Source organism: Homalodisca vitripennis, chromosome 2 (genome assembly GCF_021130785.1).
Source record: "Homalodisca vitripennis isolate AUS2020 chromosome 2, UT_GWSS_2.1, whole genome shotgun sequence".
NCBI classification, from domain to species: domain Eukaryota; kingdom Metazoa; phylum Arthropoda; class Insecta; order Hemiptera; family Cicadellidae; genus Homalodisca; species Homalodisca vitripennis.
This window is the reverse complement of record NC_060208.1, coordinates 98,428,630-98,454,857: the sequence shown is the minus strand read 5'-3', so window position 1 is coordinate 98,454,857 and position 26,228 is coordinate 98,428,630. Positions and strand designations below refer to the sequence as shown.

Below are 26,228 nucleotides of genomic sequence, written 5' to 3'. Positions count from 1 at the left end.
CAGGGTTGCAAAATTCCCCATTATTAATGCACCAGTCAATTAGTTTCAATTGCCAGAGCGATTCTGTTTTGCTGGATAGCACAGTTAGTTTCTGTTTGAGTGGTTATTTTCGTCAGCAAACAGCTAAGTCACCATGTTATTTTTTTATAATTTGGAAGGTCTTTGATGAACATGACAAACAAAATGGGTCCCAGAACTGAGCCTTGCTTTACACTTCTTGTTTATACAGACAGATTTAGATATTTTTTTCATCATATTCTACCACCTGTGGCCAACCCTTTAGATAGTCTTGGATCAGCAACAGCAAGATGTTTGAGAATCCATTGTACTCCAGCTTATTAAGCAGCAAGTCATGAGGGTCGAGGTCAAAAGCTTTAGACAGGTCAAATAAGCTCAATGACACTTATGCTCTTCAATTCTCTTTAAGAGGTTAAATGTAACTCCTCAAACTGAGATGTTCCAAAATTACCTACCCTAAGAAAGGAGCTGTGGTTGGAGGCCTTTTGAAGTCCATGGCTGTAGGGATATGTACCTTTCTGTCCTCCCTATGTATAGGTTAAAGTTAAGTGCCTATAATATGGTAATTAAATAGGCAGTATTTGGAAAGACTTACTCTTTTTTATTTAAATTGTGTGTTTTTTTTTTTAATTACTAAATATGTTGAAGATGGAGCTTGTATTGGCTATTCTTAATTTATTCACAAAGCTTTTTGTAATATGTCTGATGAAGATAACCTTGCTATCGAAAACCCTCACAAAAATAAAAAAGTTATTAGTATTGGTTGGTGTTGTCAATGTAATGAATAAACTAAATGTTTTTTTATGAGTACAAGTATTTTTAATTTAACATTTTTAAGTAGTACATTCTCTAGATTCTATTAAGCCCTAACACTTGTTACACTTAAAGTTGGCTTTTTTTCTGACTGTCTAATAGCATCACATGTGCGTCGTGTGAGGGTGCCATCACAAGCATCAGATGTGGACCAGTTTTTGGATGACTTGTTCAGTCCTGTCCTGGACCAGTTGTCGGATGCAAGGTCCCTGGCAGCTTCCATCAAGGGTGGCTCCAGCAGGTGAGTGGTCACACTAAGTGGGAAATCCAGCTTAAAGTAGGAATTTTGAAGATTTTAGGTGGTAAGGTTCAACTATGGTATTCTTATTATTGATCTTTCAGCGCTTCAGCATCGCTGTGAGAAATTCCATGTTTTAGTTTAAGTGCAGGGATTGCTCTAAAAACCTTTTCTTAAAATAGCTGCAGTTGTACAGTGGAACTGGCAGCTAAAACTGTCTTCTGTGTGTTAATTTTTGTACTTTGAAAGTCTGTGGACTTTTTAAAATTAAAATATCTTAGTGAGAAAAGTCATGCAGTTTAATTGGTTTTGTTTATGTTTAACAGCTTGTGTTTTGTCGTAAATGTTTACGGTTTTGTTATTTTGCTTAGTATGTTTTGTATTGGAGTATTATTGATTTTTACTCTGATATGTAGGTATTATAATTGTGTGTAGGTAATGTGATCTTATTATTTTACATATTTTTCTTAAGCATTGGATACTTGGTGCAAATTGTTAAAAAGTGAAGAAAAATGACCATATATATATTCTCTTTTAGTAATATAATTGTAGTGTAAAATCAGTTTATATAACATTGAGTTGGCCTTTATAATGATATACTTTGTTCCCTATTAGTTGTATAGAAAATAATGTGTATTAACAAATCTTATAAAACATTTTCAATATCACTTATTGTCCAAAAAAGGCCCTGCTTTTGGAGCTAGTATTATCAAAATTTTGTTGTTTTTAAAAATATTTTTATAAAAAAATGCTATTCATGCTAATTTAAGTGTTGTGTCTCAAATATTTTACATTTGTAACGTAGGCACAGTAACAACTACAGACATTAACATTTCCTATCAGCCCGTGGGAGAAGCTTCATATATCCTTAACAAAAAAGAGCTAAATAACCCAACAATGATCTTCAATGCAATTTATCTAACAAGAAATAGTAGGTTCTAAAAAATGCATGATGTGGAGCATTAAGGCTATGTTTTAATGGTTAGGTTTACCTTCAAAACTTCAACAACTAATGTTGTTTCAAATAAATGCAGTTCAGAGACCTGACATATACAAATTTTATTATATTTCGGCTTTATGTTCTGACAATCTGTTCTCAATACTTAGATGATGATACAGAAGTAAAACACTTATTGAAGTTATAATGTTTTTATAAATTTACTTTTACCATACTAACAGTAAATTGGGAATTGAACTAGTCATTGGCCTAATAGTAACTTGTTTGTACAACATTCCAGGAGTGGAGGCGATTACATGAGTGATGTCTTTGACCCTCTGTTCGTGGATTGTCAGACCGATGCTCATTTTCTAGCCTCGGCCATTAAGGGTGGTGGAAACTTGGCACAGCAAGATGTAAGTAGAAGCATGTTTATTATTTTTGTTTTATTAATTTGAATATTGGAAGAAAATAATCATAAAAAATAAGACTAACCTTCTGGAATATTCTTTATTTCCAACTAACTTTGTACCAAGCTGATAATAATTTTAAACATTGTAAATAAGGTACGGCACCAAAGGTTTAATTAGTTTACAACATACTAATTACAACTAGTCTCAAGATTACTTTTCTGCAGGTAGATCATATACAGTCAGTGATAGTGGAATGTATTATAGCAATAATCAAATACAGGAGCACATTTACTTTTAACTCACAGCAGTTGAATTGTTATTTATATTTTAAAATAGAATAATTCAAATCCCTTGAGATGATATGCATGAATAAAAAAATTACCAGATGAATCAAATTAATTAAACAATTCCTGAAGAGAATATCTTTTAAATATTTTTGTTAGTTTTTTCAATTACTTGCTGGAATTTAAAAAGTAGGCATAAATATAAAAACTATTCAGCTAATACTGGGTGGAGTGAGCAACACAATATTTTCCACATTATGAGTAAAAAAAGTAGCCGGCAAAATTATTGAATTTAAAACAAATTGGGAAAAAATACCACACTTTTTGTTGTAACTGTTTCTAACCTCTTAACAGCATTTAACAAATTTCAAAAAATATAAGTGCTAATTTTTTGAATTTTATAGTTTTTCATTACTTTAAAAAATGGTAAAAAAATATAAACAGTGTGAATTCCCAATATTGCCCAACCTCATTATTCATTGTTTACCTCCCTGGCGTGACTCTGTGGTCTACTCATTGTTTGGAAGTCGATGATGAGCTAACTGTCCCTTGGAAGCATGCATTCCATAGCAACACTTATAATAATAATTGTGTAAAATATTATATTTGCTCAGGTGTACAAAAACGTGGCTTAAAATTTCACTGTTATAATTAACAATATAAATTATACTTATAAATATAAGTTGTGCTGGGAACAAGGGCTCTTCCAGCTAAATGTAGTAACTTTTTTCCGAGAAAATTTGGTTCAGAGAGGAAGAATATACCCCAATTTATGAGGTGCATTGCAAAGGTTTCTTAGGTTATGTTTCCATTTGTGGTGCAAAAAAGTCCTTGTGTGGGAATCTAATTATTTGACCTTCCATGTAAGATATCTAGTCCTGGACCACTCTCTCCTCTACATATGTGAGCTCCCTCAGTTACACAGCTTGTTATAATCTTCTTTCTTACAATGGTCATCACACAATTGTTAAAATATGAATACACATCTTTTTACTTATTATTTACATACTATTGTCCATTGTTGGAAAATAAACTATTGTCCACCGAAATGGATTTCCTGAGAAGAGCTGCGCGGAAATCGAAATTAGACAGAGTGCGAAATGAGGAGATAAGAAGAACGATGAAACGAGAAGAAACTATTGTTGAAGCAATTAGACAGAAACAATTAGTATGGTTCGGCCACGTAAAACCGAATGGATGAGGAAACGTCTGCCAAAAATTCTTATGGAATGGCTACCAACAGAACGACGAAAGAGGGGGCGCCCTAGAGAAACATGGAAGCAGGGGATATCGAAGGCAATGTCGGAACGGAACTTGGGACCTGGTGATTGGAATGATAGGAGGGAGTGGAAGTTGGGAATCGGAAGGCGACCACATACGCTGTGAAAACCGATTTTATATATATATATATATATATATATATATATATATATATATATATATATATTTACATACTTTGTTGTATGCCAGAAAATGTAGTTTTATTGGTTTTTTTGGGAGAGCCGATGTCCAAGCAGTCTTAAGACACTGGACTTTAAATCTGAGTTAGAGATAGAGCAGGTTCAAATCCTGTCTGTGACATAGTACTTTTATCAGTACCATCGACCTTGTATTATATCAACTCTCCTCTTTATTCCGTTTGATAAGATCTCACAGGCTAGTGGCCCAGGAGGATAGGCAGAATAAAGCTTAACAGAGAATCAGCATCTCTTTTTTTCTTAATAAAAATAATAACATGTTTATACGGTAGTGAGCAAGCCAACATCCGTTTTGTTACACTACAATCAGCTCAACTCCTGCCCAGTGTATAATTTCCAGTTTTGCCAAATTACCAGCAAATCATCATCATTCTTAGTGTTACGTGTTACCTCTTTTTCATTCATCGTTATCCACAATATGTACCATATAAAACTCATAGACCTGACAAATAAAAAAAGTTCAACCTATCAGTGAAGCTCAAAAAATATGTCAACTATATAGAGTGACTGACTTGTTTAAAAATAAACTTGGTAATAACTAAGATGGTATTTTTCACCTCAAAATTAAAACCATTATCTGTTGGTTACAATATAATTAATAGAAGCAAAATGACATGCCCATACCATCTGGCAACAAAACAGAAAACTAGAAATTAATATTTAATTCACAGATTTTTTCTAAATAGACGTAACACAGGTCAAAGGATTTAATAACAAAGTAAAAGAGCTGCATGATGAGCTACTTGTTAGTGGTGTTTTTTTGAGTTAATATAATCTATGAAAGATTTGAAAGAAGCCATTATGCTGTTAAAACTATCCATTTCGAGTTGCACTATGAGAGAAATATTCTAATAATAAAATATTATTCTTCATTATTAAAAAAATGTTCTTGCTAAATGAAATGACCTTGATTAAAAACCCAATGTTACATATGGAACTAAGAATTTTTTTTTAACTCATTTTGAGTGTTGGACATTGACCATGAACATTTAGTTTTAGTTTTGAATATGGGAAAGGATTAAAGATACTGTACACTTAGCATTTGTTGTAAAGTTATTATTTAAACTTTAAAATTTAGATTAAGCAAATATACATTTATTGATTATGTAATTAAAGAACATGATAAGCTTATACTCTTTTTATTAATTACAATTACACATTTCATGAAAGACATTGGTAGAGAGCACAACCTATAATTACACATCTAGGTCTGACCTATTTTAAATTATTATTTTACATTATTTCCCTGCCTAGTAAAAGTTTTCTTACATTCTCTTTCTTGTCTCATTGTTATCACCCATTCCATTGGATTTCAACAACCTCAATACTGCTAGCTCTTAAAGAGAGGTTGATATATTTGTGACAGGTCAAATTACGACATTTGAATATTCGCGGGGAATTGGCAGACTGTGACGTCAGTGAATCGGCAGACTGTGACGTCAGTGAATCACATGTTGTCGGAATTGAGATTGATTTAATTAATAACGGAGAAATATATTAAACTTTATATGGGAACAAATTTAATTAATAAAAATGAGTTATACATAAACAAAATTCGTGTTTTACAAAAGTACTAAATAAAATTACGCAGAAAAAGCCAATTGTGGGATAAAATGACTTGCGTATTGATGACGTCAGAAAGCACATGTTGCTAAAAATTTAAATAAAAAAGCTTTAGAAAAATAATAAAAGAAAATAGAAAGACTTAAATTGATCAATTATAGTGAACATGATAAATTTTGACAATTATAAGAAAAGAATCAAATTATATTTAAATCGTGAAGACGCTGATTTGAACGGGAGAGGGGATGAACATTGTGTGAACCGGTATGCGTAGTTTTTATACGGGGAATCCTTCTTCTCTGTCTGGACTTGAAGCAGTAAGGACGTCTACTCGTATAGATGAAATTTGAAACTGTACAATAGTGCATTTGAAGTTGTAATAAGGGATGGGATGTTGTGTTTAGTGAACAAAAATCAAAGCAAAGTGAGTAGAATTAGACAGTATAATATAAAATAAATTGACGTCAAAGTCATTTGCTTTGTCTTTCATTGAGTATCCCATCTACAAAGAAATGTGATAAGTAAGATAATAAGCTTTAAATTAAAGAATATTACTTTCAAAACTTATTTGATACAAAGTGATTGGTAAGAACAGTGAATATTTTGTGAACTTTATTATGATATAAACAATCATATTGATCAGAACTTTCAGAAGAGTAGTATTAAGTTTGAACCATTATTCAACCTACTTAAAAAACCTGAGATAATATAGACCCAGTGCTAGTGATATATAATGTGTAGCCTACTTTCATTAATACAAACTACACTTTCAACAACACCACAGACCAGTGGCGTAGCGAAGGGGGGGGGTCCAGGGGGTCCGGACCCCCCCGAAATTTTAAGTGATATTAAAAAATAAAGCATGGAGCAGGAGAAAAAAAGGACAGTTATTATTACTCTTGTCTACAAATATTAAATTGATTAATTTAATTGATTGAAGTGACCGTTGTTAAAAATATAATTGTCCTTTCGTTTAAATCATAAAGAATCAAACGAGACTTTTGGGCTCGGCCCTTTCGGATGGTGTAGTGTAATCACGGTATGTCTATAGGGCGCGGTCACGTGACGTTGCAAAGTAACCTGAACCGTAACACAGCGAACAGTTTAAATTAGCGACCACTTCGTTCAAATTCATCTTGGGGACGTAAAATGACTGCTTGGAATTAAGTTCGACGTTGATTTTAGGTGTCATTAAACTGTAAACGTGTATATAATTATCGAAAAAAATCACTTTCGGTCGGAAAATACACTTGAAAAACTCTACTGATTAGAACTTTAACTAATTTGGACTTCAGTGATTGAGGTAAAACGTGGTGTTTTTCGATTGAGTTAGGACGACGATTTTTTGTTATCATTAACTGTACACTGTACCTATATAATTATCGAGACAAAAAACCACTTCCGGTCGGTAAATACCAAAGAAAAGCTCTCTACAGATTCAAGTTTTGACGATTTTGGACCTCATTGGTTGAGTGGTTGAGGTAAAAGTGGTACTTAGGATTATGTTAGGACGGTGATTTTAGGTATTAATTCACCACCCACTAATACATATATAATTATCGAGAAAAAAAAACAATTAAATCACATTAAATTAGCGACTTTTTTCCTATGGAGTCCCACAGGGATCTATACTTGGACCAGTTTTGTTCGTTGTGTACGTCAGCAGGCTGAACTCATCGCTCCTGAGAGAGAAAATGGTCCAGTATGCTGACGATACAACGCTCTGCATTAAAGCTCCAACAACACATGAATTAGAAATCATTTCCTTTTTAGAACTGAATTCATGTATTCAGTTTTTTTCTAAATTAAATCTGAGGACCAATAACTCCAAATCAAATGCACTAAATTTCTGTTTGCGGCAAAGAGAGATTGAGGATCGCGCTGCTGAGATGGCGGACGATCTCCTCATAGAGGAAACTGATTCCACCAAGTTCCTCGGAATGTACCTTAATCGAAGTCTGACTTGGGACGATCACATTGAAAGTACCTGCTTAAAGGTTTCTTCAGGCATTTATGCTCTACGGAACCTTTCAAAATTGTGCTCCCGGGATGTACTAAAATTGGCCTACTTCGGCCTTGTACACTTCGTTAGATACAACCCTGTTTCTAAATACAAATTTGAGTCAGTATTTAGAAGTCAAAAGAAAGCTGTACGCATCACTTCAAAATTTAAATCCCGAAATTCATGCAGAGTTGCCTTTAGGGAACTTGGATTGCTAACTTTGCCCTGTCTCTACATCCTCGATGTCGCCCTGTACTGCCGATTTAAGTGCGAGTTGGTCCGGGGCAGGGACGTCCATCAATACGGGACAAGAGGCAGGGACAACCATCGGTTTACATCCGCACAGAACAGCCGCATTCAAACGTTTGCAATCCGAGGTTGGTGTTAAGCTGATCAACAAGCTCCCTGATAAAGTAAAAAATTTGAATGAACCAACAAAATTTAAAGCTCGATTGAGACACTTTTTGGTGTCGAAGGTGTTTTACTCAGTGGAAGAGTTTATGATGAGCCGCTGGGATGAAATTTAAAGTAATTGGATCATCCTCTATTTCTGGTGGTAAAATTTAGAAGATTTTAAAACTTATGGGTGTATGAGTCTCAGTAAAAGTATATATGAGTCTTAGGAATGAGTGTGGACTGTGTATGAACGGGTATGAATGGGGCAATTTAAAATAGATATGCATATTTCTAAATAATTTAATTTGACGATTGTATGCAATTTTTGTAATTATTGTTGACACAATAAAAAGTATTATTATTATTATATTATTCCTTCCGGTCGGAAAAACACAGAGGAAAAACTCTAGTGATTCAGATTTTGACGATTTTGGATTTCACTGGTTGAGCCGTTGAGATAAAAGTGGTACTTAGAATAAATTATGTTAGAACATTGATTTTAGGTTATCAATTGAACGCCGACTAATACCTATATAAGTATAGAAGAAAAGTTGAAAATATCACTTCCGTCGGATAATACACCAGAAAAAACTCTACTGATAAGAAGTTCCGACTACTTTGGATTTCACTGACTGAGGTATCATTTCATTTTCCCTAGTATATTCCGATCAGAAGAGATTATTTTTGCTTTTTTTCTCGATAGTTATATATTTATTAGTCGGCGTTGAATTAATCTCTAAAATCAATGTCCTAACATAATTATAAGTACTACTTTTACCTCAACCACTCAACCAGTGAAATCCAAAATCGTCAAAACGAATCAGTAAAGAGCTTTTCTTCTGTATTTACCGACGACCGGAAAGTGATTTTTTCTCGATAATTATATAGGTGGTCGAGTACAGTTTAATGATAACAAAAAATCCTAACACATCAAAAATACCACGTTTACCTCAATAACCGAAGTCCGAAGTAGGTAAAGTTCTAATCATTAGAGTTTTTCAGGTGTATTTTATTTCCGGCCGAAAGTGATTTTTTTTTCCGATAATTATATACTTGTTTACAGTGTAATAATACAAAAAATTGTCCATTATAACTCATTCATAAATACCTCAATCAGTGAAATCTAAAGTAACCGAACTTCTAATCAGTAGAGTTTTTCCTGTGCATTTTCCGACCGTTAGTTTGATCAGTACCCGAGCAACGCTCGAAAATTGCCCTCCTTTTCTAAAGTGTTTTCGGCCGTCAGTGGCCCAATGTCCCCGAAGGGGCATTTCATTTTCTCCACAGAATATAGTTGAGTGAATTATTCGCTTGAGTGAAGCTTTGTTTTGTTTTTTTTCTTTCTTGTCCAGTGAATCCAACATCACTTTGGTACGTTCTACTCGACCAGAATCTAACTTCGTAAAGTTTCTGTAGCTATACAAGAGAATTTGTGGTACTAGAGTTGCTGTGAGAGTTTAATTTGTCTATTACATCTTTCCACTTTCTATAAGGCGTAGTTACTAAAGTTTCATATTTTTGGTTTTACCTTTATACCAATGAATTCATTGGCATATAACACACAAAACGTCCCCCGGATCCCCTGGTTTCGGACCCCCCCCCCCCGAACGAAATTTCTGGCTACGCTACTGCCACAGACATTGAAGTTTGATCGTTATTTAAATATCAACTTGGAATAATATGAGTTAGCCAACACGAAGCAAGTCGCATAACCAATGAGGGCAGCACACTTTGAATACCGATTGTGAGAAAATTGGGGACAACAAACGGGGGCCTGGAACGTAGCAAAATCGTACAGCCAACTGGGGACTGGACCGTAGCAGAAGGGCGACCAAAGTGGATCGTAGCAGAATAGGCACAGCAACGTGGGGACCGTAGCATATTCACAGTAGGATTCACTAGCTAGAAAAAATGTTACATTTTAGAGGGAACTTTCATTTGCCTTAGTCACAGCATCAAATAATTTATTATCAAAAAATAGGGTTTTGTACTATAATCAGACCAGTACTTCTTCTTTGAGTTGTAATATTAATAATAGAAGACTGCTAAAAATATTCTGTATTCATTTTCTGATTTTGCTACTGTCTCATTCTCAAAATGGGATAATTTTTGCAGGTTCTAATTGTTTGCTTTTATTATGAGTTTCACTACCATTTATTTTCTTTATTATAAATAATTATTCTATATTATAAATATTCAAGAAGTTGTAAGCATGTAAGGATGCTTAATACTATCTTGTTAAAGCTACTAAAATTATGTTTATATTCATATCAAATTTATTTTTATAGGTTAAAAAATATGTATTTATATGTATTTGTTGTAGTCACATTTTAAATATAATACCTTTTTAGGGCTCACACAATCAACCTCCTATGTTCAACATGCCGATAAGCCCTCCCCCTGTGATGCCTGGTCTGATGTCACCCCCTCTCCTGATGCCTACAATGCCCTATCTTCAACACACCTGGTGAGTGAGTTTAAGAATCATGATTGTGAATTATGATAAAGATCATGAAGCTGTGAGCAATCTTAGTTCTGTATTAGAGATTTATATGACACTTACAGGGCCATGAAAAATGTGGATGTTGTGCAGTTACATCCAGGAGATTGAAACTTCATCATCATTAGTCTTCGGAGGTTGAAAGTTTGGATATCTGCCTTTAAGACTTAATTTTCAGTTGAAATATTTGAGGATACCAAAAATGATGGTGGTTGTAAACGTTTGGGAAACCTAATGGATGTCTAGGAGAGATGGTATGTTGTGTTAGGATCCAGATGGAGGAGGTTGTCAGTAAAACCTAAGACTGGTGGGTGAAGAAACACTTCAGGAGGGAGGAGACATGCTAATGGCTGTATAGACTTTAGGGCTTTGAGGTCTAGATTTTGGTTTTGGGCATAGCCGCTTTGATTAGACTAATCCAGGAAAGTGCATATTTCAATCAATACTATACTCAACTTCATCAACAGAGGTTTAATCTAAAGGCTTTCCTCCTCAACTAAAAAAATATCTTATCCATTTGATCTCACCCTTACCCATCTCCCTCTTTGCATTATCTTTGGAAGCTATGCTAGGAGATATTCAGCTTCCTACTGCCTCTAAAACAGTAGTTGGTAATGGTGCTGTCAAAACTGTAGGAGTGTTTGGGATCAAAAGACGTACAGTAAAGAAGGGAAAAAACATATTCCCTATAAACTTCAAAAATAGTTTTGAAGTGAAAACTTTAAAAAGTGTTGTAAATATTAAGATCTTTTGCTGCTTTATAATTAAAGCAGGTTAGAATTTTAATGATCCGAAAATAAAACAAGGTATCTGGAACATCATATTCAGTAATTTTAAGATTGTCATTCAAAATGATATTGTCTTGTTTTTCATTGGATGCAGCTTGTAAATAAAGCATTTTTTATTCAGTTTGTATGGCACTGTACAGCAATTGATCATGTTCTGTAACATATTGTTTCCTAATAACTAATTACCAAATGATACTTGAGTTGTCCGTTGACATCAAGATTTATTTCCTAATTTTTTGTATACTCCTTTTCTTGTTTTAAAAAATACATTATAGTGGTGTGGTACAAAGGGTTGGTGTACATAGTAAAACTAGTATGGAATCAGCATTTTATACACGGTCAGTTCTATTGGAGTAAATGACCTCTGGATATCTTGTGTTCTTAGGAACAGGAGCAGCCAGTCTAGGATATTCCATGGACCCTTCCTCCCTGCCCCCTGGCTTCATGCCTGTGCCCATCTACAACATGCAAGGTATCTCCATGGCTATGCTGTATTAAAAGTGGAGGGTTGTTTCAGGCAATTTAAGTCTGTTGTGCTGTTTTCTTCCAAAAGTTTTGAATCTCATTGTCATTGTCTGGTTTTGAAAATATGTTACAGTACTCAGGTGTTATTGAGTTGTTATTACTTTTTTTATTTTTTTTATCTGAGACGGGCATTTTTTAAACAATGTTTGAAAGGGAATCATTCAAATTTTTTAACCAAATAGTGTTCCTTTTCATCATTTAATAGGCAAAAATATCTTTTCAGTTCTTGATAAATGGGGTTGAGCTGTTCTAGGTGGTGGAAACTAATCTTGAGAAGACTACTGCTATTTAATCATTGGAAATCAAAATAAGGATGGATTGAAAAGCAATCTTGTGATTGTGGAATGAAGTGTGATATATCACATTATAAATGAGTGTCATGTATGATTTTTTTTCAGACAAAGTAGTGGAACAAGCTGCATTTCTTATTTGAAATGCTAATAATTCCAAGTTTGATTATTGAATGGTGTATTTTACAGCAAAAACTGTTTATTTTTTGAATAACTGACTGTGTTTCACAATCCTACAACACTTAGCAGCCAACACAACACATTAACTCACATGTTTTGGGCATATCAATGTGTTTGTGATCCAAATCAAACATTGCCTGTTATAGTCTGACACTACTGGCTGCTTGGTGTATGAAATACTCTTAAGTTTTTGAATTGTAATTTTGTGAGAAATTTATAACTATAGTTCAAGCAATTCAAACAATATGTAATAATATTTTTAGTGTGAAGGACACACTACAAATTTATATAAGAACCCAGAAAGTATAGTATATCTGATGCAAATGTCCAGTACTTTCTTTAAGTGATATACATTTATATAAATACATTTGATACTTGTGCAGGTCTGAGCCTGCCAAACAACCAAACGCAGCAACCTCAAGGTGACCCAAATGTTCTGGCCTATCAGGCCAACCTCCACAGGGCCTTCCTGCAGTCTGCTATGGCTCAGAACTTCCAGATTCAGCAGCAGTTGTTAGCACAGAACCAGGCACTTCAGCAGTTGCTTCAGCAGCAAGCCCAGACGGTCAGTTTACTCATATTGTAATTCTAGAAAAAGATGTAATACAAACTTGAGAGACTTTCTGAAGGTCTATTCATTATTGACCTTTCATTTGTTAACCTCTTGGTTTGGTAGAAAATATCTTACTAGGTACTGTCAACAGTCTTTGAATTAGTGACATTTATTGAGCATATTATTTTCGAGGGGTCTAATACAATAGAGGGTTTTGGCTGTATGGATACCTAACTTTTAAGATCTCATACATTTAGAGCTGTGTTTAAAAATACCTGTTTATCAATGTTTGTATAGATTCTGGAACACCCCACATACTATCAGTACCTGAGCTTAGTTAGTATCTGTCATTAGCTTTAGATGTGCATGATAAGTCTAAATTCATTACAGTATGGTACATAACTGAACATATTAGAGCCAACAAGCTCAAAATTGTCTGAAATATTTTAATGTTAACTTCTCATATTCAATTACTCAAAAATAACCAGAATAACATTGTGGGTGGGGGGGGTGGGGGGGGGGGGGGGTGGGGGGGGGGGGGGGTGGGGGGGGGGGGGGGTGGGGGGGGGGGGGGGTGGGGGGGGGGGGGGGTGGGGGGGGGGACACTTAAAATAATAGATAGGCATCCTCAAGGATTTAATGGTAATAAATTATAATACCTATATATTATCAGAAACTAAATGCAAAAAATTAATACAGAATAAATAAATTATTGTATGATTTTGTTCAATAATAATAATAACATTATGACTGATTTGTAGAACTAGTTTTATAACTATTTTTAGTAAAAATCACGTTATATCAAAAATAATAATACTTTATTATTGACATTAAGCAAATGTATTATTATAATGGGACAGAAACTCTTGGTTTAGATCGCTCTTTTAGCATACACGTTATCTTGCGTGAAAAGTTAAAATTATTTAGCATAAACGGTTACTCAAAATTACTGTAAATCAACTAATTTGAGGTTATTGGACATTGGGGTGGATCATATCCCCCCATGATTTCATCTAGGTCTTATGGAGCTGCCATTAGCTTCCATCATACTGTATAATAAATTGAGGTTTTTATATGAGTTTACCCAGTGCTTAATTTCTAAAATTTTAGGTGTGGGAACTCTTAAAGCGGGAAGCTCAGACCGGTGGGTATGGAATACACCCCAGGAAGGAGGGGGGCCCTCACCCAGGAAAAACTTTTGAAAATTGTAACTGTAAACCTTTGTTTTTAGGCCACCCAGACATAATAATACATTCATGAAGGAAACAGGATTTTTCCGGACATTTGCCATCGTTCTAGTGAAACAAGAAAACAGTAACACTACGTTTCGAGATCTGCAATCCGATCTCTTCTTCAGGTAAAGAACTAACCTAATACATAATTACAAACTAAGTTAAAATAAACAAATCTTACTAAAGCGTTGTGGCACGCCTAAGTCAGGAATCACAACCTACATGTTGTTGTCAACTTCACTAACACTAAAGACATGCACTTAATACAAAACTATACAAAACACTAATCATTAAAAGTAAACTACGGAATACAGGTCACAATGCGTCTTCACTCGTCTACTGACCACCTGCGACTGACCAGAGGGACTAGCCAATGGCAATCGTGACGGCTGGCTAAAACAAGATGGCGGAAATACAAGGGAAGGGGAACAGGAATGGGCCCTTTCGTTATTAATGGTTTCATGCGAGATGAACTTCTTAAAACCATATTGTGACTCCGCATTGGTTTATTACAAATATCCGATCCGTTTGATACTTTTTGTTTTCTCTTTAGTTCATTTTTTTAGAATTGGCAACCAAAGCGGCCTAATCTCGACTGATGGTTGACTGATTGGTTGGTCTGCCAATTTAATGTATGTTGCCTCAATTAATTTCCTTTTGAAGAAATGTGGTTCCCGATGTATTATGTTGGGCTTCATCCCAATTCATATGATGGTCTTCGGACCAACAATGGTGTGCAATTTTTGACTTTTCTGTGAAACCCTTTCTCGTGTTTTCTTTGTGTTCTTTTATCCTTACGTTTAGTGGTCTTTTTGTCTCGCCTATGTATTCCCTATTGCAGCTGCATTTTATACTGTAAACACAGTTTTTGGAATCCTGTGTGCCATTTTTTGGTTTTGTTTTTTACGAGACTTTGTCTAAGAGTGTTGTGTGTGTTTTAAACGCGGTTCTAATGTTGTACTTTCTACCTACTCTTCTAATTTTCTCCGATAATCCCGGCACATAAGGGATTGACATAAACGCAAATTTATCACAAATCTGTTTTTTTTCTGACTCAGGAATGATTCTTCTGGTTCGTTTGCACTTATTAATTACTAATTGAGGGTATCCATTGCTTCTGAGATCCGATTCAATTTACAAATCGGATCTCAGAAGGCAATGGATACCCTCAATTAGTAATTAATAAGTGCAAACGAACCAGAAGAATCATTCCTGAGTCAGAAAAACAGATTTGTGATAAATTTGCGTTTATGTCAATCCCTTATGTGCCGGGATTATCGGAGAAAATTAGAAGAGTAGGTAGAAAGTACAACATTAGAACCGCGTTTAAAACACACAACACTCTTAGACAAAGTCTCGTAAAAACAAAACCAAAAAATGGCACACAGGATTCCAAAAACTGTGTTTACAGTATAAAATGCAGCTGCAATAGGGAATACATAGGCGAGACAAAAAGACCACTAAACGTAAGGATAAAAGAACACAAAGAAAACACGAGAAAGGGTTTCACAGAAAAGTCAAAAATTGCACACCATTGTTGGTCCGAAGACCATCATATGAATTGGGATGAAGCCCACATAATACATCGGGAACCACATTTCTTCAAAAGGAAATTAATTGAGGCAACATACATTAAATTGGCAGACCAACCAATCAGTCAACCATCAGTCGAGATTAGGCCGCTTTGGTTGCCAATTCTAAAAAATGAACTAAAGAGAAAACAAAAAGTATCAAACGGATCGGATATTTGTAATAAACCAATGCGGAGTCACAATATGGTTTTAAGAAGTTCATCTCGCATGAACCATTAATAACGAAAGGGCCCATTCCTGTTCCCCTTCCCTTGTATTTCCGCCATCTTGTTTTAGCCAGCCGTCACGATTGCCATTGGCTAGTCCCTCTGGTCAGTCGCAGGTGGTCAGTAGACGAGTGAAGACGCATTGTGACCTGTATTCCGTAGTTTACTTTTAATGATTAGTGTTTTGTATAGTTTTGTATTAAGTGCATGTCTTTAGTGTTAGTGAAGTTGACAACAACATGTAGGTTGTGATTCCTGACTTAGGCGTGCCACAACGCTTTAGTAAGATTTGTTTATTTTAACTTAGTTTGTAATTATGTATTAGGTTAGTTCTTTACCTGAAGAAGAGATCGGATTGCAGATCTCGAAACGTAGTGTTACTGTTTTCTTGTTTCACTGAACGATGGCAAATGTCCGGAAAAATCCTGTTTCCTTCACAATCCTTCCATCGTCAAAAATAACCTTTAAACAAAGAATACATTCATTTTTATAAAATACCAAGTGATATTTTAATGCTGTTTATTTTCTTTAAGGTGCTTGATTAGGATGTAAGAAAATAAAAACATGAATTTAAATTATTGAGTTTACTCTCTACTCTACTCTACTCCATTAACACCTTGTTGCCTACTTTAAATTTCCCAGAAATATTTGGTTTGATTTCATTGACCATTTTGTTTGAATCAATGAAGCTCGCCAATATTAATTTTTTAATGAATGGTAAAATAAAAACAAATTGAGCCTTATTCACAGTTTTATTTATACACATTACAGTATAATAATAATAATACATATTAATATGTAAATGGATGTTTGTTTAATATAACAGCTTTTTTACAAGTTTGCATATTTTTACAAAAAAATTGCATACCTTATGGGTACAAAAACAATATTAATACATTCAAAATAAACCAACTTCTTGGAAAGGAAAAGGAAGCGTTTAATTACACACAAAATAAAAATGACACACAGAGTGGAGTAACACGGTTTCATTTTTTAAAATTTAGTGTAGTTTTAAAAAGTTAAGGTTGATTATTTTATTTGCTTATTAGTTATTATAACAAATATGTACGGATTTGTAGTATAATATTGTAAGGCAATGCCAAGACTGTTGGTAAACTTAGTTTTAGTTGTTTGTTAATATTTTAAAGTGAAAACTACAAAAGAAACAAAACAACAATACACAAAACTAACTGTAAGTACAAAAAAGAACTCAGAAACTTGGGTTCAGAACACAACTATAAGTTAGGCATAGGCTAGTTATTTGAATGAAAACTTAATGTTCCGAAATTCTAAAAGATATTTAAAAAACAGATTTAGGAAAAAAGTTCCCACAGTGCAATGCTGTCTTCATGGTAAGTTTTCTGCCCTCGTTGTTTTGACTTGGTGTCAAGTGCAGAATGGTGTCCCTTCGCCAGCCAGGTTTTGACGTGTCGCTCGGGATTGTATCTAGCCACAGGAGGTCCTAGGAGCCTGATCCGCAATAAATCGCAAACAGTGCTAATGTAGAGTGAAGATCTAAGAGGAGACATAATTAGATTCATTGCAGAAAACCCACGTTCACATTCAGCACTAGACACTGCAATACTATTTATGATGGAAATCAGTTTCTTAAACGACGGCGGTTGCTCTAGAATAGTAGGTTTCTCTCCACTTAACATAGGCTTCAGTCCCCTGCTTGAAGTGTCTGAAGTCTCTAATTATATCCTGAGAGCTGCTAATCTTAAATCTATCGCAGATTCGCTGGATCTCACATTCTCCGTAGGTGATGGATAAGTCTTTTGGCCAATACATGGGGTGGATCACTTTGATGTCATTCATGATTTTGGTGTAGTGTTCAGCCGCATTTGAAGATGATGATAGCAACCTTGAAAGTCAAGTTGTTATCGAGGCTCCGATAGAACTGTTTTTTCTGGAATACTGGGGTATCTTGGATCTTACACAAAGTTTAACATCTTGAAACATCAAATCGTCAATAGCAATTTTAGCTTCCACTGAACGTCTACCCATGTTTTCAACTCGGTTTTCAAACACTTTGATTAACAGTGTTACATCACTGTGGGCTTGAATAAGGTTGAGGCTTGATTTTTGAAGCTGTAAGGACAAATCCGATAACTCTTCTAGAGCATCGAACATCAATGCCAGGTTGTGTACAAAAGTTGTAGAAGATAATGTACTACAAAGCCCTTTGTAAGTTGAAACGTTGCTTCGAGTCCCTTTGTTTTGTCTTCAGATGCTTCAATGAAATGATTGTACAAAGCTTTAAAATCTGTCCAAACTGCTTTCACCCCGCCATTAAGCTGGAGGCTACCCAACGAGTATCTAAAACACGGCCGATTTTTCAACATTTGCTCCTCTAGTCCTTTAGCAACTTCTGCCAACACCCTGCTGTTTTTCGGTGAACAACTAAACATGTTTCTAATTTTATCCATGAATATCTTAAAATGATTGATTCCAGCTACTTCTTCTATGGAATCGTGCACGGCAAGCTCTAAACGATGGTTCAAACAATGCCAAATGAACAAGTTGGGGAACGTTTCAGTAAGCTGTATAGCAAGGCCAAGATTTCTTGCCTAGTAGCACTGAAGCACCATCACAAGTTAGAGCAATCATATGGTCTTTCATGAATTCAAAGCTTAGACCTAATGCTTGTAACTGATTTAAAAGTTCTTGTAATATACCAGCTGATGTTGTGCTATTTAGCTCAAAAAGTGTTAAGAACACTGTCATAGGGTTTTGCATTCCCTTTAGAACAGTTCTGATATAAACCACCAAAGCATTTTTGTTTGAAACTGAAGTGGCTTCATCCAAAAGCAGGGAAAATTTAGAGTCTGACTTGATTAGGCCATTTATCAAGTCTGATTTCATTTCATCAGAAATATGATGAACTATATTGGAGCAAGCAACATTTGAATGTAGGATTCGCCCCATATCTAAGCCATTCATTATTTGAAGATCAATTTCAGTTTCAAACTCAAAAAAATGGCCTATTTAGTTTAGCTTGCTTATAAGCCGTGCGGAAAATGCGCTCAGTTACAATCTGCTGCTCTTTATGCATAGAAGCAACAGCTTTTTTCATTGTATCTTTCTTAGCTTCAATGAGTATTTTTTCAGCTAAAGAATGAGCTCGAGACCCACGGTGTAAAAATATCTTTTTCCTAAGAGAGGATTGCTGGTCTTTTTTATTGTTTCCATAAGCGGTAACAGTTCCTAAAACCCACTCTTCGCTAATCTTTAGGCCCTTCGTTTTCTCTGCACCTAGAGTACTCACACTACGGCAAAACGTTGCAAACCTAGTTCTCTGTTCACAATTAACCATGGATTTTTAGGCTTTAAATTCAACAATTTGTTCTTCAGACCAACAAACTGGCTGTTCATCCCTATTAACAAAATCATTATTTTCATTACTAACCTTAGCTTCGTCTGCATCAGATCCCAAACCCACCAACCTGGATACTATTTTGACCGACGAGGAAGTCGAAGGGGAATGGTGATCGCAATTATCCTCATTGATCCCGATTGCGTCTTCTTTTTTATCTTGATCAACAATTGAAGTTGTAGTCAATGCTTCCGAACTGCAGTTCTCATTATTCGCATATTCTTTTTGTTTCTTAGAGTTAGGTTTAAAGAAATCAACAATTTTTCTGGTAGTCATAGTCAATTGGGAAACTATTTAGCTGCACCAGCACTAATAAGCATAAACACGAAACACAATCAACGACCTGCACCTCAAAAACGAACTTAAGCGTGATGGGATGCGATGCAACTTGTAACTTAAACGCGAAACACACCAAGGTCAAGTCAACTAGTCAACACACTTGTGATCACTGGGGCGGTGGCGCGGTGAAGGAATGGAGGGGGAAAAGGAAGGGGGTGGGGTGGGTATTGCTTTGTTATTGAGAGGCGCAGCCGCGCATTGCGCGAACTAGGATGACTCGCCCGTCACCTTCCTCCTGCCTGATTTCCGTGCAAGACTCATCACAGCACAGCTCACAACTGCTTGTACGGGCGCTTACTATCTGCTTTACGAGTCACTCGCAAACAAAGCATAGCATAATATTGATCCTACCTACAATTTTTTTTAACTAAAACTTGTACTCGTAGTTTTAAAAGCGTTCCCTTGCGTTCCGGCACTCTTGGGAGGTAAGGGAACGCCGTTCCCTTGCGTTCCCACTGAAATTAACCACTGAGTTTACCTCAATATATCATTAATATTCCGAAAATTTGTCAGATTTTTATTTTCTGCGAATAGTTCAAATCCGTGATTTCGTTTTTCTGTTAATATTTATACTGCGTTATATTAAATAAAAGACTAAAAACCAATCTGAAAGCAAAAATTGTAATAATGGTTTTTATTAATACTGATACACCATTTTATTAAATATGTAACATATGATGCCCGTTTACATGTTTTAGGATATCTATCTTATTTATTCATCCATATATATTGGAAAAACTAGCGATACATATTGCGGTTTCATACAAAAAGTAAAGGGACAATCGTGTACAGAATTCCACATGATGTATTTCTACAGATTTGACTTTGTTAAGGAAAATTGAAAGTCAACCAAGGAGAGTTAGCAGATCTAAAGTAGTAAAAGTTAGTACAAGTCAAACTTTGAATGTTTGGCCCGCAAACTTACTTTTGATCTTCCAATTTACGCAAGTTTGAATCCCGAACTCTTTGAAGCGTAATGTCGCCGTATTTTCTATTGAAGAAGAAACTTGAAACCCACGGATACGAAATAATGTAAGTCTTTTCGATTGAAAGTATTATTTTCGTCTTACTGTGTCTTGCCAATCCTATCTTCTACTATGCCATAATTAAGTGCTGTAATATCACCGATTGAAACAAAGGAGCTTTAAAAGTCATATGCCAGGTCAAATTGTAGCTTTTATCATTAAAAAACATAGCATACAACATAGTTTACACTGAAGTGTTTTCTACCACTTGGATCAAGCCAAGGGTTTCTAACTCACATAAAAATTTACAGTATTAGATCAAATTGTTGCTGCAAAATAGTTTGAAATTGTAAATAGACTGTAGGTTCACGTCATAAAACTGTCGTGGCAATTCCCTGCCTACTTCTTAAGGGGCGCGTACTACACTAGGTCCACGGTCCCGACCCTCTAGATATATATATAAATCTTATAATGCAGGTCTTTGATACCTGCATTACACTAACTTTTAAGCACTGCATAATTAACATTTAAAGTTATAAGTTTATTTTACTAAAACTTCCTATTTTTATTTAAAAAATATATATCAAAGTATATAGTATATATAAAGTGTAATATGTATCAGTGATTATAGGCAAGGTTAAATAAGAAATGTTTTACTTTGAAGTTTGAAGTTACGTAAAGGAAATTGAAAATTAATTTAATTTAAACTTGTGCTTGTGTTGTCATATTGTAGTGTTTACAAAGAATATTTGTTTGAAAAAACACATTTATTATCAGCTGATTAAGCCAAAACTGGAGCTTTTAAGACCAGTTAGATGTGGGCTGGAATAATTTATTTTAAGGAATAGGCTTAAGGCTCGTTCACACGAGGCTGATATTCGCTGCTGATTTGACAGCGCTAATAAATAAGCGCCATGTGAATGCTCCACCAGCGTCAAAGTCAACCAGCACGCTGGTATTTATTCGCGCGCTGGCAGCTTTAAACATGTTTAATATTATCAACGCGAATGAGGGGGGATTAGGTCACGTGATCACAAGCGCTGGTAAATCAGCTCATAACCAGCGTCGTCTGAACGAAAAAAACTTGATTGTTGCTCTCAGCTGGCGTGGTATATTTCGGTAAAGTAACTGCTACTTCTTTACTTTACTTGCAGTTGTACGTATTGACTCGCAAAATGTCCGAGCTTAAGTGGAATATTGATTCTGTTATTAGGTTTTTGAATATTTTTTAAAAAACCTACTCTTGTTTGTGGGACCCATCAGATGAAAATTACAATAAAAGAGACGCCAGGGACGTAGCGTTGAAGAAGTTAGGTTCCCACCTTGAATCCGAAGGTTTTGGTCATATCAATAAAGACCAGCTTAAAATTAAAATTAAGTCTTTAAAAGACTCGTACAGAGTGGAGTTGAATAAAGTAAAAAATCATTAAAAAGTGGTGCTGGTGCTGAAGATATTTACAAACCAAAACTTGGTTGGTTCTCAGTTGCCGATAGTTTTTGGAGGACCGTTATGATGGGAAGAGACTCATCATCAAATTTGGTAAGTGCTCACATTTTATTATTTATATGGTAATTTGTTTTAAAAATATATTCCACCTAACCATTTAAAAAAGTACAAATTATTGTGGAAACAGACTGACTCATTGATTTTTATAAATATTTTATTTTGAATAACATTAAACATAGTATACAATAAAACATACAATTCGGTAGTAGGCCCACCAGTTACTTAATCAAACTATGCTTTCCAATGAATACTTTTGAATTTGCCAAGGTACTGCACATTCATTCATAAACGCTTGTGCGTATCTATTCCGAACTCGTTTAACTTCTTGACTGTAATTCTTTGCCGAAGATATCACCTGAGCACTTAGCAATGGAGTAATTTCCTCTCGCCAGGAGCCAGGTATTATCTCACCGATGTTGCAATCTTCAACATCCACAGCAGACGGAGGAAAGTATGTCCTTCCAGCGGTACTTCTAAGCCAATTGTGCAGGGCGCATGCAGCTTTTACCAAAATGTCTGTATGTGTCACTGATATTCCTATCGATGTAGTAAGAACCCTAAATCTAGACGCTAATATTCCAAAAGCGTTTTCAGAAACCCTTCTTGCTCTTGACAGTCTGTAATTGAATATCCTTTCATTCAGCTGTAAATTTCTGTGGCTAAAAGGTGTTAGCAGATTGTGACGAAGGGGAAAGGCATCATCACCAACACATAAACCATTGGACGGCCAATTCAGGAGATTTTGTTCTAACGCTATATTCAACTCCGACATTTTGAAAAATGGAGCTATCATTGGATCTGCCATCACGACCAACATCAATGAACTTGAAGTTATAATTGGCATCAACCATAGCAAACAGTACGATACTATAAAACTGTTTGTAGTTGTAAAAAGTAGATGTAGAAATTAGGTGGCCTTTTAATACGAACGTTGTTTTCCATCAACGCCCCACAGCAATTGGGAAAATTCCACTTCAATTCAAATTCTTTTTGAATGGTTTTCCATTCTTCAATTGTAGTTGGTACCTGAAATTAAAACAATAAAATAATTCAAGCGGTCAAGTTTGCTACTTTTCTTAACGGTTTATTTTGGTTCTAGGATCTTTCACAACTGGTGGAGAACTCGGAAGAACAAGGGGAACCTGTAAGCCTAGATGAACCCACAATCATGCCAGGAACCAACAATCGAAAGAGATCGCCGGCGAAAATGCTGCCACCTGCACCACCACATCGTTCTGCTAAGTGCAGTAAGAAAAATTCTACAAAATTTGAGAAAAGCGTATCTCAACTCCAAAAAATAGCTGAGCTTACTAGTGTCGATTTAGAGGATGAACATGACAAATTTGCTCATTTTGTTGTTGCCCTGTTACGCAAAATGCCTCCTCGCAGTGTAATCTTATTACAGGAGAAAATTCAGGGGCTGATAACTGCCGAGAGGCTTCGACTACTAGACTCAGTACCGTATCTCCGCCCAGTTCTACTAGTTCTCTAGTGATACCATGGAGTTCACCCTCCGTTAGTGGTGCCTCGAGCTCGATCCATGATGATGAGGACAGTCCTGAACGCTAATCAAAATAGTGCTGATATCTTATCAAGTTTTCTTAATTTTGATAATTAATTGTTATGTTTAGTATTTAGGCCTAAATACTTACTAATAATTAAATTCAATACTATGCCATTTGAAGTATTTTTTTGGTAAAGCCTACAAATTATATTATAATTTAATGAATTTGACTTATAACTAAGCAAACATAAGTACTATTAATAAGTTTGTAGTAATCCATAATTATATCTTAGATTTATTTTAGTTTTAATTTTAAAACATAACTATACAATATGTCTTTTATTGGATGTCTGAACAAAAAGATAGCTTACTTACTTTAATGAATGCTTCCAGTACATTGTATATTGCTTGAAGGACATCAGGTATCATTAAGGATATGGTGTTGACAGGTACTCGAAATAAATACTGCAATGAGGAAAAGGAGTCTCCCGTTGCTAAATATCTTAGCGTTATTTGAAGTTTCGTCTTTGGAGGAATGGCCATTCTCATGACAGTAGTCTATCTCTTTTTGTGATGAACGGCATGACTAATTCCAAAAGCTCTTCAAATTTTAAACTTGTCATTCGCATAAACTTAAAATATTCAGTGACATCCTCTTCTGCTAGTTCTCTTAACAGTGTGTGTTAGAAGTCCCAAGTTCTTCACGCCTATTTATCCACTTTCTAATCCACAAAGTACGTCTTTTTTTTCTTAACTCGCGCTCACATAGTTCCTTCACTCCCATCCTTAACACTTGCCTCAGCATATTTCGCTTTATCCCCAGAGATGACATTTTGTTTAGCTGAAACAAACTACTTCAACGTTTTAATTATTGGAGACACCGTCTCAAATGGCCACACTCACCCTAACTAGCGCTAATAACCAGCCAAGTGTGAATGGCATTTCCACGCTGATACATAGCGCTGGTGATAGTAGCTGATATCAGCAGCTGGCAAATCAGCCTCGTGTGAAACGGGCCTTTACATGTCTACTAGGGACCCGAAGAATGCCGATGTAAAATTTCAATTTTCAATACAATGGGGGTTCTAAATAAAAATTTCTAGTAAGAGATCATTATTATTTCTCAAATCTTTTTTAAAAATTGTTGATACTACAGGTGTGTTATTTTAATTAACATAGGGATAGTCTTTATAAAAAAATACTATCCCTATTAAATAATAAAAATCACCGTTCTTTGGTAACTTAAAGAAGTAATAAAAATACGCCTACACTAATTGGAATTGGTTGAAATAAATAGTCTAAGCGTTTAATTAATAAATTATCTACAGACATGAAATTATAGAAATGGGTCAATTAATGAGGGTATTGGACGCATAATTTCAAGTGATTGTACGAATTGTTAGGACATTTCACTAATTGTATTATATTTCTATTACAAATTTCATTTGTATTATAATTAAGATCCTGATAATACATTTTGTAACATGTTATTTTTTTAAGATACAAAACTAAATTTAAATTTAAAATATTCATTAGTAAAATTGAAAAAATTAGAACAGACAATTTTTGTAATATTACGAATAACGACTTGAGTTTTAGAATTATCATAAAAAGGAGCGAAATAATTATTTTACTGACGATGAGTCAGACGCTATCTGGCAGGTCCGTGCCCGCACGGATATCGCCGCTTCCCCTCCGATCACGGCGAGAGGAGAAGGCTTCCCCCACCCCCGCGATCGCGCGAACCTATAATAATGACGGCCGATTGAAGACGCAGAGAGACAGTCAGTAACCGCGACACCGCCGACGACCGCTGCTCACCACGACGACTTCGACCCCTTCCCCCGACCCCGCTCGCTGAACGACTGTACATCGCGACTCGACGCCGCCGATATCCAGCACCAGGTAAGGAACAACGACCCTGTTCCTTACTAAAGTCTTTATCTCCGCCATCAACAATTCTTCCAAATTTTTATTTGAAACAGAATTTAATATTTTATTTGTCATTTATGAAAATTAATCGATCTGAAATATATTATTAATGTTTGATGGTTATAGATTTATTTTGATAAGATAATTGTTTGATTTTAAATATACTCTTAATAATTTATTTGATATTTACGGGTATCAATAAATTTAAATAGAATATATTTGACTTTCTCAATTTACTCAAACTTTAATTACTTTTTCAACTAGAATTACTAAAGATATTATTTTCTTCAATTTAATTTATATTTTGAATTCCAATTAATCAGATTATATTTTTTTATCATTTCGACTAAATTGTAAATACTGTGATAAAATTTTCCTTTCTAAAATTTTCAGGTCTCGCATTTCTTTTCCTGGCGATCGATCTGACACCTCATCCCGAGTTTCCTTTACGAACTTTCCTACCGATTATCTCCTACCCGGAAAAAATACAACAGTCGGGACTCGCCTTACCACTGCTTTCTTTCCGGCGATTGTACTGGCACCCTATACCCTCGACTTCCTTTTACAAATACTTTCTTCCCACCGACCCCTTCCTTA

At 35.2% G+C, this 26,228-nt stretch overlaps 1 protein-coding gene across 1 annotated transcript in view; it reads left to right on the top strand.

Moving 5' to 3' along the window:
- The window catches only part of LOC124355741 (unconventional myosin-XV-like), a 94,100-nt gene extending 70,336 nt beyond the window's left edge, over window positions 1-23,764 (top strand). Inside the window, 8 exon segments of the mRNA XM_046806898.1 lie at window positions 934-1,072; window positions 2,308-2,422; window positions 10,494-10,601; window positions 10,603-10,609; window positions 11,816-11,902; window positions 12,809-12,990; window positions 23,295-23,442; window positions 23,601-23,764. Of these exon segments, the coding sequence (XP_046662854.1) occupies window positions 934-1,072; window positions 2,308-2,422; window positions 10,494-10,601; window positions 10,603-10,609; window positions 11,816-11,902; window positions 12,809-12,990; window positions 23,295-23,442; window positions 23,601-23,764 (950 nt within the window).
- The last annotated feature ends 2,464 nt before the right edge of the window (window positions 23,765-26,228 follow it).